General features: G+C 38.4%; 1 protein-coding gene across 15 annotated transcripts in view; it reads left to right on the forward strand.

Moving 5' to 3' along the window:
- CARMIL1 (capping protein regulator and myosin 1 linker 1) overlaps positions 1 to 13,411 on the forward strand; it is a 337,716-nt gene that overhangs the window by 289,835 nt on the left and 34,470 nt on the right. For 12 of the 15 annotated variants that reach the window (XR_009211234.1, XR_009211235.1, XR_009211233.1 and 9 more), the window contains 3 exons: positions 5,086 to 5,103; positions 9,046 to 9,112; positions 9,378 to 9,574. Coding sequence is in view for 11 of the 15 variants with exons in the window: in XM_058432050.1 (XP_058288033.1) it covers positions 5,086 to 5,103; positions 9,046 to 9,112; positions 9,378 to 9,574 (282 nt within the window). In the remaining 4 variants the exon portion in view is untranslated. The remainder of the gene's footprint in view (positions 1 to 5,085; positions 5,104 to 9,045; positions 9,113 to 9,377; positions 9,575 to 13,411) is intronic. The other 3 variants (XM_032141206.2, XM_032141207.2, XM_058432045.1) reach the window with 1 other exon arrangement.

Raw genomic sequence — 13,411 nt, forward strand, 5'->3', positions numbered from 1 at the left:
GATGAGAATGAAGGAAATAAAGTAATTTTGTGTGACAAAATGTTAACAATTGCTGAATCTAAGTGAAGAGTATATTTGTATTTATTAGACTATCCTTGTCCTTTTAATTTTGCTAAATTTGAATATGTTCAAAATAAATGGGGAAAAAGAGTGGGTGTATGTATTTGAAAAGTGCGTTGTTTAAGGAGGTGGACATCATAGCTGGGTGCAGTGGCTCATGCCTCATGCCTGTAATCCCAGCACTTTAGGGGGCCAAGGCAGGAGGATCGCTTGAGCTCAGGAACTGGAGACCAGCCTGGGCAACAAGGTAAAACCCCGTCTCTACAAAAAATACAAAGATTAGCCAGGCATGGTGGTATGTACCTGTAGTCCCAGCTACTCAGGAGGCTGAGATGGGAAGATGGCTTAAGCCCAGGAGGCAGAGGTTGGACAATGAGCTGAGATTGAGCCACTGCACTGCAGCCTAGGTGATAGAGCCAGACCTTGTCTCAAAATAAAAAAAGAGGTGGACATGAGTACATGAACCACTAGGGTCCATGAGGAAGTTTTTGTCTGTGTAACAAGAAATAGAAAAAATACAGACACCAGATTTTTCATGAAAATAAATGTCTCTAAAGGACTATTGTTTATAATAAATAAGTCCTTACTATTTTATCTTTGTGCCTAAATGCCCTTTTTGGTAACGATGGTTGGTACTAGTAATACTTTCTTTTTAAACAAGTCTATAGAACCTGAATGTGGGGAGCGCACTGGATTAAAGCACTGATTCAGTTCATTCATTCAAACACACACTTCTTGAAGGCCCATTATATGCCAAGCCCTCTGTGGGCTCTGGGGATCTAGATGTGAACAAGACAGAATCCTGGCTTACGTTTTTCACTCAAGAGATGATCATTTTGTCTTCTCCAGGGATGACCAAGCAGGGAGCAGGATGGGGGGGGGCACCTAAAGGAAATCCTTTGAGTCACTCTCTAGGCATTCCCCTATGTCACCCAAATTGGTCCCATTTATCTATCATGTGTTTTTGACACACTGCTTAAGATGGTTCAAAAAGTATTCTGCTGTCTATTACATGAAAACCATTTTCATTTCATTAAAATGAAAAATATTACTTTTCGTGTTAAAGGATGCTATAGTAAATTTGTTGGCCATTAGATAAAAAGAATTTCTCTCTGCCTACACACCTCCTGTTTCTATTCTAAACTCATTTTTAAAAGTAAATATACTTGACAAGGTGACTCTGTAGTTGAAATTCTTGTAGGTTTTCTGCTTTTCTTCCCCTGGAGACTGAGGGAGGACTGATGAGACAGTGGCCAAAAGGCGCCTCTGCCAGTTTTTTGCCAGCAATAAGAAAACGGAGGGTTTACCTCTAAGAAAAAAAAAAAAAAAAAAAAAATCCTTTTTTGCTTATTTCTTTTTTGCTTAGTGGTAAACCCTTCATTTCCTTATTTTTCTAACTAACTGGCTTTTTTCCCCTTCACCCAGTCTGTCCAGTTCTGACCATCTAATCCATCTCAGTTCTCTATTAAAAGGAGGTGCTGAAATGACCGGCAAAACATTTGTGTATTTCTGATAGAGTGAATTCTATTAAGGTTAATATTAATTTTTTTTAAAAATCCCGTACATGTGAGGTTCATGATAAAGAACATGAAGAGGGAGGATGTGGCACTGGGATTTTTATTTAATTTGAGTTCTTGGGCTCTGGAAAACAATAGTTCCTGAACATCAGGAAGCCAGCCACTTTTTAACACTTCCACAGAGCAGCACTAACGCTTATCAAACACTTACACATACAGAACAACTCCGAGTTACTTCAAGAAACTTTAAAGTTTCTTTCCATGTGTTGTAGTTGATCACTTTCCATCCCCAAGCTTTTATGATCTGGTTGGTGTCTTTGTCGTTGTTACCCATCAGGAGGTCGCAAAGGTAGTGGAAGTATATGGTCATTCAGACAGGCTCCTATTAGAGTGTCTGCAGAATAGTAAGTCCAGATAATTGGTCAATACCATGACCAGAGTGATTTCTTTAAGTATTCCTAAATAAACTTTTTGGGACATTCCTAAGAAATTACACAAATTACTCACAAATGCCAAATACCTGTGTTCCTAACACCCGAAGAGCCACCTGTTAACATGTTAGAATCTTTGTTTTGCCAATATACACTGGAACACACACACACTAGGACTGCAAGAGCTTATCTCTGTTATTCACTGCTAGACGCACCCCTTTCTCCAAGAATGCCTGATGTGCAGTATGTTCTTGGTAGCATTTGTTGAATCTTGAATAATACAGGGCATCACAGATAATGTAATAGCATCATTTGACCACTACAAACAATCTCACGCTTCTCCCCATTTCTCCTGAGGCACTCTCATGAGTTCAGTTGGACACTTCCTGTTTGTTTTTTGTGTTCAAACATACATGTATTCATGAACAGTGTATAATATTGTTTTGCATGTTTTAGAGTTTACATAAATGGCATTGTACCACGTGTATCTTTTTTGAAATTTGCTTTTTTCACTCAATAATATATTTTGAGAAATGTTCATGTTGCTACAGGTAGTTTTTATTTTTCCTTTTAATTGATGTTCCTTTATTTAAATATATTTAATTTTAGTTATTCCTCTACTGATTGGCTTTTTGATTGTTCTCACTTTTTTGCTGTTATAAATCTACTTCTTATTAATGGCCCCCCTCCTTAATACTCTGTCTTTGGGAATAGAAGAATTTTTAAAATGATATTAACCTCATAATCACAGCCAATTATTGAAGCACTAAGAGGTCACTGATTGGCACTGTTTGCCAGACACTGTGCCAAGCACTTGGTATTTATTATCTTATTTAATCCTCACAATTTATTTTACAAACTAGAAAACTGGAAGCTGACTTTGCAAAAACGTTGGTTAAAGTCCCATAACCCAATAAGTAGCAGGTTCAGGATTCATGCCCAGTTCTTGGATGCCAAAGCCATGAGCATGAGACATACTCCTTCCCTTGCCCTTGTTCTAATAGGGGGATTTTTTTTTTTTTTGAGGCAGAGTCTTTCTCTGTCCCCTAGGCTGGAGTGCAGTGGCGCAATCTCGGCTCACTGCAAGCTCCGCCTCCTGGGTTCGCACCATTCTCCTGCCTCAGCCTCCCGAGTAGCTGGGACTACAGGCGCCTGCCAACACGCCCGGCTAATTTTTTGTATTTTTAGTAGAGACGGGGTTTCACCGTGTTAGCCAGGATGGTCTCGATCTCCTGACCTCGTGATCCGCCCACCTTGGCCTCCCAAAGTGCTGGGATTACAGGCTTGAGCCACCGCGCCCGGCCCATGGGGGGATGTTGAAGTCAGTGTAGCCCAAATGAGTTCCAAAGAGTGGACAAGAGTAGCAGAATGAACTATTAATCTTCCTTCTATCAAAAAGTTGAAATGTCTGTTGCCATGCTTTCCTTCTTCGTGGGAACATTTTTTGCTTGCCTGTCATTTTAGGAGTTGAACCAATTGAAAGGTTCCTCACCATCACTTATAATGATCTTTAGGTGGATAATTGGGACAAACTACTTGTCTTGTTGAATTAATCTTTCACAAAGAGAAGGAAAGTAAAAAGTCATCTATGGGACTTGACCATCAGTTGTAACTCTCTTATGTATGTATTCATAGTCATATCCTTAAGAAAGCTTCTGACGGCTATGTGTTAGGACAGAGTAGGAGTCTTTGTTTTGGGCAATTCGGGAAAATATATTTGAAAATATATTTTTACTTTTTCTCCTTTGATCCAGCAAGGATGTTTTCATGCTAATTTAATGGGTCATAGAATGAGTTATATTTGAAGTAAATTGCCTAATCAAGTATGAAATCAGAAATGTGAAGAATGAGAATTTTTCAGGACTTTACCAGTGGAAGCCTTTCTGATAAGCACATAATACTGGTGCCAATGATGGTGATGGTTATAGGGAATGCTTTTTACTTATGTGCTGCCTTTACTTTAAAGAGACACAAATCATTTACATTTACAAATTGAGGAGCCCTGTATTTCCATCCCATTTTATACTGAAAATAATTGACATGAAAAATAAAGAACTTGGAAAAAAGAAAGCCCCAGCCCCAGGTGGAAGGAATACGTGGCCTTCCTCAGGAGGTTTGGAAAGGATCCCTCAACCCCTGACACTTTGCTTTCACAAAGACTAGCATTCTACAACTGGACTTCTTTTTTCGTTTTTAAAAATTCCTTTATAAATGAATTTTTAAATTCATCATTATTATTCCAGAATAATTATTATTCATTCAGAATAAGAAGAGGATGCCCTAACAAAACTTAATGATGACCAATGGAGTTTTAAAAATTATTTAGAGATTTTTTTTAGTCTAAGGTGAATGGAGAAGGAAAGAAAATAAAGAAAAACATTATTTAGAGATGTAATGTAAAATGTAAGGTGACCTAAATTCCCACTAAGGTATAAAGTATCATCAATATTGAATTACACTGTGGGTAGGTAACTTGTGCTGAATCCTGTCATCAGATCTTTTCCTGAAAAGCTTTAATGACTGAAGAGGCAAAAGAATTCAAAGCTGCTGCTCCTAAAATGCAGTGGGAGCACAGAATGATGTAAATGGCCCCAGAAGAGACACCTGTAAATGTCTGCAGATACACTGTCCCCACTTAGTTCTTGAGACTGGTCCCGTGGTCCAGGAGCCAGGACTTGCATGGGGTTCTTTAATAACTATCCGCTGCTCTGTCCATTATGTGCTTTGGAGCTGACAAAGCCACCATCTCCCAAATGAGGTTAATGCCTTGTGGGGTTGGTAAATATCACTTTGTACACACCTAGCAAGAGACATAATATCTGTAGGTTAGGAGTTTCTGAAATTTTTCAAGCTGTAATTGTGCTTCTGCTTATAAAAAGCTAGATTGGATGTCTTAAGCCATTAATATGTTGGCCTCATTCCTGCCTTATTCCTTTGCTATGAAGGCTTTTTATGTGTTTTAGCTTTTCTGTTTCTTTGTTTGTGAATGGTATCCCTCTCCCTCCCCTTTTCTAGTAATGCTGTTGCTTTATCTCTCTTCCATTCATATTTTTTTTCTTTCTTTTTGCTGCATGGAGACTCTCTGCTGTACAAGTGTAAGTATTTTTTGGTGGCTCTGCGGTTTCTGGCTGTACTACTTTATATTCTTGTGCTCCATTTGCTTCTGTGCTGCCTGGCTGGTCTCCCAGGAGACTGTAGTGTCATCATCCATCTGCAGATCCTGAATGAAATAGGCAACAATTTAGAGACAAGATTGGATTTTACAAGATGGTTCAGCTAGCAAAACAGGCAATGAATTTAAAATATCTCCAGCCATGTGCCTGAAAGCAAGCAGAGTGTTGATGAAGAGGATACAAACATTCAAGAGGAGACAAGTGCTTATTCCATTCATGTAATAATAACAATAATAAAGACATGATTACTTTTAAAAATTTTTTCCTGATTCTTGTCATATTACTTGTTTCAGGCCCAGGGTTGTAGAAAATCGACATTATGATTTGCTGCTTATATTAGGAGAACTTTCCTAATCTTCATCTCAACTGGTATTGTTATTTTTTGTTGTTGTTTCTACAGCCTTGGTGGTGAGGGGGAAGTAATTATGGATTCTTGAACTTGGAGTGAGAGTGTTATTTATTATTCTTTGAGCAAACGTGGCAAAAACAAAGCACCTCTTTCTATTTTTATGGTGACTTAAGCAATTTGACTCTCATTTTTTAAAAAAAGTATGTCTAGGAATTACGTGTTAAAAGTGGGTTTGACAAGAAAAAAATGTTATGTTGTTTGGAAGGTTCCAAGATTAGTCTAACTGGTAGTAAAAGCAGACATATCTCAATTGAGCTATGTGCAGAATAGTTTAAAATTCATTACAAAAATTTGATCAAATGAGTACAATTTCAGAGTAATGTAGACATTGATGCTTTTGGATTCTCAGAAAATAGAGTTGTGGCCTTTTTGTTCACAGTGTCTGCCACAGTGGGGATTTATTGATGATTTGTGATGTTAGGACAAGAAAGAAGTCTGTGTTTAAGATTTTCCTGCTAAAATTACATTTAAAACAAGGGTTTAACACATTTTTCCTCTCATACTTCTTTGGGATATGGGTTTTGAAAATTATACCTTATTGCTTTCAAGATGCATTTTTTAAGATAAGTTAATTTTGTCTAGGCCTCAAGTTGACAGTGTTAACCATTGATTGATGAGAGGTCTGTTTGCAGTATGTACCTCTTCTTTTTCAAGTGCTGACCCCCCTTCATCTGATGGACAGTTTGTGATTTCTCTGACTCAGAAAATACTTAGGCATTAGCAATGTCAGGGAAAGGTCAATAAGGACTAAGAAACAGTTTGAAAAAATTGACCCTTTCATTTTGGTACAAAAAGAGAAGAGAGCTAACAGTATTAAAGAAGATGGTAAAGTCAGATTGTTTTCTTTTTCTGGGATGTAATTCATCAACCCAACAGTTGGGGAGAGGAGGAGGAAGGAGCGCAAGTAAACCAAATTTCTGGACAAACATTAAATATTTGCTCCTAAATATGCACTTAGGTGGATAATTATAGTACATTTTTATATTTCCTCTTGCTTTAGGTTTATATGTAATGGCATTGTAGGAATAAGCCAATAAAACTAAGGAAGTCCACATTTTCTGTAAAACTAAGAAAGAATTACTTCCAAAGAAAAGTAATAAAAATATGAGAGAAATGAGATTGAGTTTTTTTTCTCTGTTGTTGCACTTAAATCCCATGAAGGAAAGATATAGAAGCTGGGTTGCCTTCTTAATACCAATTGTAGAAACTGGCCTGATTACAAATTCTATTTTAGCAAAAGACCATTGGCTCTGTGCCAGAACTTCAGAACTACAAGATATGATAGGTACAGATTTATGGGAAATGTAATTAGAAGTTACTTACCCTTGTAAAAAGCACACAAAGTAAAGGAAAGCAAGTGAAATACATTAGAGTGAGTTTTTCTGATATTCAAGCTTTCTCTACTGGGCTTTGAAGCACTGGAAAACAAGACCAAGAGGAGAAAACTAGCTCCCCTTTGAGTGATATCAACCGTCAAATTATCCTGATGATTTTGTGTGTTTCTTAATTATGTCTATGAAATTAAACTAAGCTGAATGACCTATTCACAGATGGACATGAGTTTGTAAATGTGATTCTTTCTGTACATATTATATATTGTCATTTATTTTATATATAGTACATATTTTTATATGTTTAAAATTGTTTGAAATATCATAATTTTTATATATTTTATATGTATTTGGTATCATAAAGACTTTCATGATATGGAAACTTAAACCAGACTATTTTTGCCCATGAATACACTTCCTGTAAAATATAATCAAGAGTCAGGAAAAAAAAAAAAGACATCTTCAGTCCATGCGTTTTTAAACATCTTTCCTCTTTATTTGTGACAATCTAAATGAAATTGGCTAAAAATTATATCTGAAGCTACTTCTTGATTATTTTACCTACCATGATTGTGCACAAGATGGATAGAATACTGAAGAACTTGTTGCGACCAAACACAGCATATATTTTGATAGCTTGTATCTCCTGAGAATTATTTTCAGAGATTTCACTTGTGAATAGACCAGGCAGGCCACTAACTTCTTCAGCCAACTGCATGGCTAACTTTGGGGAGAACTGCCTTAAACTGGATTCCTTTCCATTTGCATGGAGTTAGCTGAGTTTTTATTGAACCTGCAAAGCCTGTTAATTTATAAGTAGCTTTTCCTCAGATTGTCTGCCTTTAATAAAACCTTGAAAAAAGCCAAATCAGCAAGTTTCATTTTGTATTTTAGGAAAACCAGTCTGGATTTCAATACAATTGCTAATCATTTTTTTTTATCTCCCTTTTCTCTCAACAATAAATAATAGCAAAACGATACTATTATTAAAACTGGCATAATTGTCAAAACTATAGATTTGTTTGCTTTAAAGATCAGTAACTGCCAGTTTCTCCTTGGAGCTAAAGAATGTTTTTCAATCATGTAGATTTTTTTTTGAGGAAGCATTAGATGAAAACCTATTAAATGAAATGAAAGTATGCAAACTAAGTTCTTTCAGTTATGTTACCTCTTAGTTTATACACGTACCAGTTTCCTGATATCAAACCAGTGAAAACATCCCTAACATCCATCCATCTCTATATGGGTCATGAATGATGTGGCAGGAAGGATGCTGGCCTGACCCTCTTCACTGGGTTCTATCCCTGGCTCTGCTCCTTCTGACACCATGAATGTTAGCCTTTGTCATCTCTGTAACTCAGTTTCATCCTTGGAGTTTATTTGTGTAGGTGATGACAAAGCTTCCCTCCGTCTTTGACATTTGTGTGATCCTATTGAGGGAGAAGATAGTGCCTTTCTGAGGGTTGGCTTTGCACCACAAACAGTTGACACCAATGCTAGGAAAGTGCTCTTCAGTTTTGGCCCTGGGTTTGAGTTTGGGTTTCATTTTTTAGAAGATTAGCAGGATCAAAGGCATTTCACTGAGAAGTGCCAGCAGATACAGATTTTTGAGTCCTAGCACCTTTTCCTGGTCTTTGCCCATGATGTAAAGATCAAAATCTTGGGGGCAAAATGAAAAACAAGAGAGTGCAACTACCTAAGTCATTGATGTGACACAGAAAGAGGTCAGGGTTGCTTACATTGATGTTACTGTGACAATGATCAGTTAATAATAGTGTTTTCAATTTTTCGTAACTGATTTTTACAGTCTTTGATTTTTATTTTTGTATCCATTTTAACATCCTCTATACAGCTTGGAATTAAATTCATTCATTGTTCTTTTCAGCTATATAAGTGGAATTCAACTGGTTAGGGATGGAACAAAAGAAAGAGTTTAGCTGTATCATTTGAGAAATTGTAAACATTTAAAAATAGTTTGGTCTCTTCAGTCAGGTTTTCAATCATCCTCTAAAGCAGAGAAACAAGTACTGAGTTAAACAATCGATCCAGAATGTTTCAGAAGTTTGAAAGGCAAGTTTTCTGTGGCTACCTGTTTTTTTTTAATTATTATAATTTCATTTGTAGATGACCCCTAAATCCAAAAGGAAGAGTATCCACAGCCGAATGCTGCGGCCTGTTTCTAGGGCCTTTGGTAAGTGTTTTGCTGCTGCCAGTCATTTCCTTGGAACTGTGAAGCACCCTTAGCAAGACCTTAGACCATTTTAGGGATGTTCCTTATGGACGCCCTGGATGAGTAAATATTGAGAAAGAGTTAAGTGATCTGTGAATGGGTGTTTGCTATTCTATGCTAGACTTAAAATTACTTTTAGGAATTTTTCATCCATCTCTATGCATTAAGCTTTGGCCGTGGGCTGTTTTTCTTTTTTTTTTTTTTTTTTTTTTTTTTTCAATTTTAGAAATGGAGTTTGATTTAGATAAAGCGCTGGAAGAGGTACCGATTCACATCGAAGACCCGCCGTTCCCATCCCTCAGACAGGAGAAGCGGAGCTCGGGATTTATCTCTGAGTTGCCCTCCGAAGAGGGGAAGAAGCTGGAACACTTTACCAAGTTAAGGCCAAAAAGGAATAAGAAGCAGCAACCCACCCAAGCAGCGGTAGGTGGACTGGAAAGGCCCCGTCTCTCCCACACCCTTTTCTTTGGGGAAAGTTGGAGGGTCTTGCTAAAGTGCTTTGCACAAACATGAAAACTATGTTTAAGAAGACTAGAACCTCTTTGCATGAGATATACAAAGTATCTCAACTTGGTGCTCAATAATTTTGGAGAATGAACAGATTGTGTCACTTAACTAAAACAACATAATTGTGGAGAAGACAATGCTGTAAAATTTCCAATTCTTCAGAACAGAGCTGCCCTTGGAAATCCTTAGATAGATAAGGATTATCTAGGATAGGAAATCCTTATTCTAGATAAATGTCTCTAGCATTTTACAGTGTCTGGGCAAAAAAGATACAAGTACCAAAAGAATTAATTGGTAATTAAAAATTGTTTGATTCTGGAGTGCACACATGCATCCCCCCTCCACAAACCTATGTAACCGAAGTGTTGGAGAAGAGCCCTAAGTGGGAGCCCCAGTGTGTGACTCTTGACATCCTGCTCTTTCTACTCCAGAAGACTCAATTGTGGGTGCTGATGAACCTTAATGTACTTTACCCATGTCTCTCTCTGGTTAATGTCTTTTCTCTCCTTTATAGCTAAACTTCTTGAAAAAGTTTGCCTATGCCAACTGTCTCTACTGTCTCTCTTCTTCACCTTCCTGTCACTCCACAATTTACCAAAATCTTCCTTCTATATCTACCTACCCCATAAACCACCCTCCCAAGGTCACTCCACACCAAATCCTGTGGACTCTTTTCAGCTATCCATCATCTTACTTGATGTTTCAGCAGTTCTTTGACACAGAAAGCTCTGTCATTCCCGACAGAAGATTTCCCGGTCATCACACTCTTTTCTTTTCCACCCACTTCTCCAGTAGTGTCCTTTCAGTTTTCCTGCCAGACCCATTTAAGTTTTTTATTGTTTGTCTGGGTGATGTCATCTGAACTCATGGTTTTAGTCTCTGTTGTTGACTGTAGATTTGCCTCCTACATTTGAATTAGTACCTCGGGCTCAAAAATTTGAAACTTAGATCCCACCTTTCCCTATAAGCCTGCCCTTCTCATATCCCCTGTTTTTCTTGGGACATCATCAGTTGACAGGTTAGAAAGCTGAATATGATCCTGATCACCAGCTCTCCCTCTTCCTCCTTGCTATGGCTACCTCCCATCCTGAGCTCCAGCCCTCTAATGCCGCAGCCCTTTTCTTATTGCTTCCCCCCATCTCCTGGGCTGAGAACTACTTTCAGATTTTTTACATCTCCACTACATCTCTGTAACTATCCACTTCTCTATACTTCTCTGTCCACCAGTGCTCTGGGAAAAAGCCAGATCTATTTAGACCTCTGGCCATAATACATTATTTTGGGACTTACCTTTGTGTTACACAGTCCCTAAGGGAAAACAGCCTAGAGTATGCCAACCCTGTGAGTCCTGGCTTCATTGTGGACAAAGGTGAAATCTCTCTAGAACAGACTGATGAGGTTGGGACATGCTACCCCAAAATGTGGCACCTTGGCATTTGAGGAAATAGCAAAGCAGGAAGGTCATTCTCATCTTCCCCTTGCCTTTCTCCCTTGAGGCAGATCATAAAAGCTTCTTTCAAGAAGTACCCTCTGTGTAGCCAGAGGAAAGAAATGTCCTTATCTCTGAAGACTTGGGGACAGAAGGAAGAATCTGAACAAACAGGCCTTACTAAGTGCCCCCAGGTTATTACCATTAGATCATAGTTGTTTCTAAAGCAGGCAAAGCTTCTTCCAGGAAGCCCTCCTTACCCCTCCCACTGTGTTCCCGCAGAGCTAGGGTCACATGACACCAGGGAAGTTGTTCTCACAGTCTGGTTGTGCACAGTGCACAGCCTGAGCAACTCTCCATGGAGGCCTCACCTCCTCCGGTGCCTGATGCTTACTCTGTCACAGCTCTCATCACACAGAGTTTTCTCAGCTTACTCCTTGTCTCTAAGTTCTGTGTAGGCAGGGCCTGTGATTTATTATTCATGGTAATATGCTCAGTGCTTACATTGGGTTTTGAATATAGTAGGGGTTCAACAATACTTATAGGATAAGTAGGTGGATAGCTGGAGACATAGATGGATGAAGGTCACAATAACTTACCTGCCTGGTTGATAATTTCCTCACTTTAGATCAGGCTTTTGTTGCGTTTGGTTAATTTCTCTCATTTGAATCCAAATCGCTTGACACCGTTTCAAAATACAAAAAAATTCTAGTTTGTTGTTTTCTAATTTACTGATTTTTAACTTTTTTAGTCCATTATTACATATACTTACAGGGATATACTTTCCTTTCTTTCTCTTTTTAAAATAAAGGAAATACTTTTGTAGATAGGTAAAAAGACAACCCCTCCCTCAACCGCCCGACAACCCACACTTCACGTTCTAGGATGTTACTGAATAAATGGTTTCTCTATGGCTCTTTCCATATGGAATAACACTAGCAATATAACTTGTCTGCGAAATGGCTTAAGTTTATCCTTGATAAAACTGGTAACTCATGGAAAGAGATAATCTTGTGTACTTTTATCTTTTTTTTTTTTTTTTTTTTTTTTGTCCCACTCTGTGACCCAGACTGGAGTGCAGTGGCACAGTCATGCCTCACTGCAGCCTTGAACTCTTGGGCTCAAGCAATGACAATCTTCCCACCTCAGCCTCCTGAGTAGCTGGGACTACTGGTGCACACCACCATGCTTGGCTAATTATTTAAATAATTTTTTTTGTAGAGATGGGCTCTTGGTATGTTGCTCAGGCTGATCTCGAACTCCTAGCCTCAAGCTACCCTCCTGCTTGAGCCTACCAAAGTGCTGGGATTGCAGGCATGAGCTACCATGCCAGCCTTTTCTCCTTAAATGTTTGAAAAATAGAAAAGAAGGGAAGGAAGCTGTGGCAGAGTCCTATTTGAGGTGCATACTAGATATTGCAAGGGAGAACAGATTTTTCTCATGTATCACTAGGTTTCATGGCTGAAGCACCTGTAACAAAAGACAGGTCAACCAGAGAAAAGCATAAGAGAATGTATTTAATGTAAGTTTTATGTGACATGGGAACCTTCAGAAATGCAGACTCAAAGAAACAGGAGAAACCTTTGTATTTTTATGCCAAGTTTGATGAATTGGTTAGTTACAGAGAAGTAGGATTAGACAAAGGGGGTATGATCTAATGGTAATAAACTGGGGGCACTTAGCAAGGCCTGTTTGTTCAGACTCTTCTCCCTCTCCCCATGTCTTCAGAGACATTTCTTTTTTCTGGCTATAGGGAGGACATTTCTTTTATCTGCCTATAGGGAGGGCATTTCTCGAATGAAACTTTTATGACCTGCCTCAAGGGAAAAAGGCAAGGGGAAGATGAGAATGACTTTCCTGCTTTTGCTATTTCCTCAAATGCCAAGGCGCCATATTTTGGGGTAGCATGTCCCAGCCTCATCAATCTGTTCTAGAGAGATTTCACCTGTGTCCACAATGAAGCCAGGACTCACAGGGTTGGCATACTCTAGGCTTTTTTCCCGTAGGGACTGTGTAACACAAAGGTAAGTCCCAAAATAATGTATTATGGCCAGAGGTCTAAATAGATCTGGCTTTTTCCCAGAGTACTGGTGGACTGAGAAGTACGGATTAGCACACCTTTACTTGAGTTCATAGTGAAAATATATTACCTTATGATATCACGCTGCTTACAATTTCCAGAGTGCTTTCATGTCTAACAGCCCTGTGAAGCTGCACGCAGGCACCATTATTTAAATTTTTCAGGTAAGAATGAGGAGGCTGTGGCTTACCTTTATTATTAGTGTTTAGTAAGGACAATTATTAACAATTATCGTTGTTTTTCT

Source organism: Hylobates moloch, unplaced genomic scaffold (assembly GCF_009828535.3).
Source record: "Hylobates moloch isolate HMO894 unplaced genomic scaffold, HMol_V3 SCAFFOLD_20, whole genome shotgun sequence".
NCBI classification, from domain to species: domain Eukaryota; kingdom Metazoa; phylum Chordata; class Mammalia; order Primates; family Hylobatidae; genus Hylobates; species Hylobates moloch.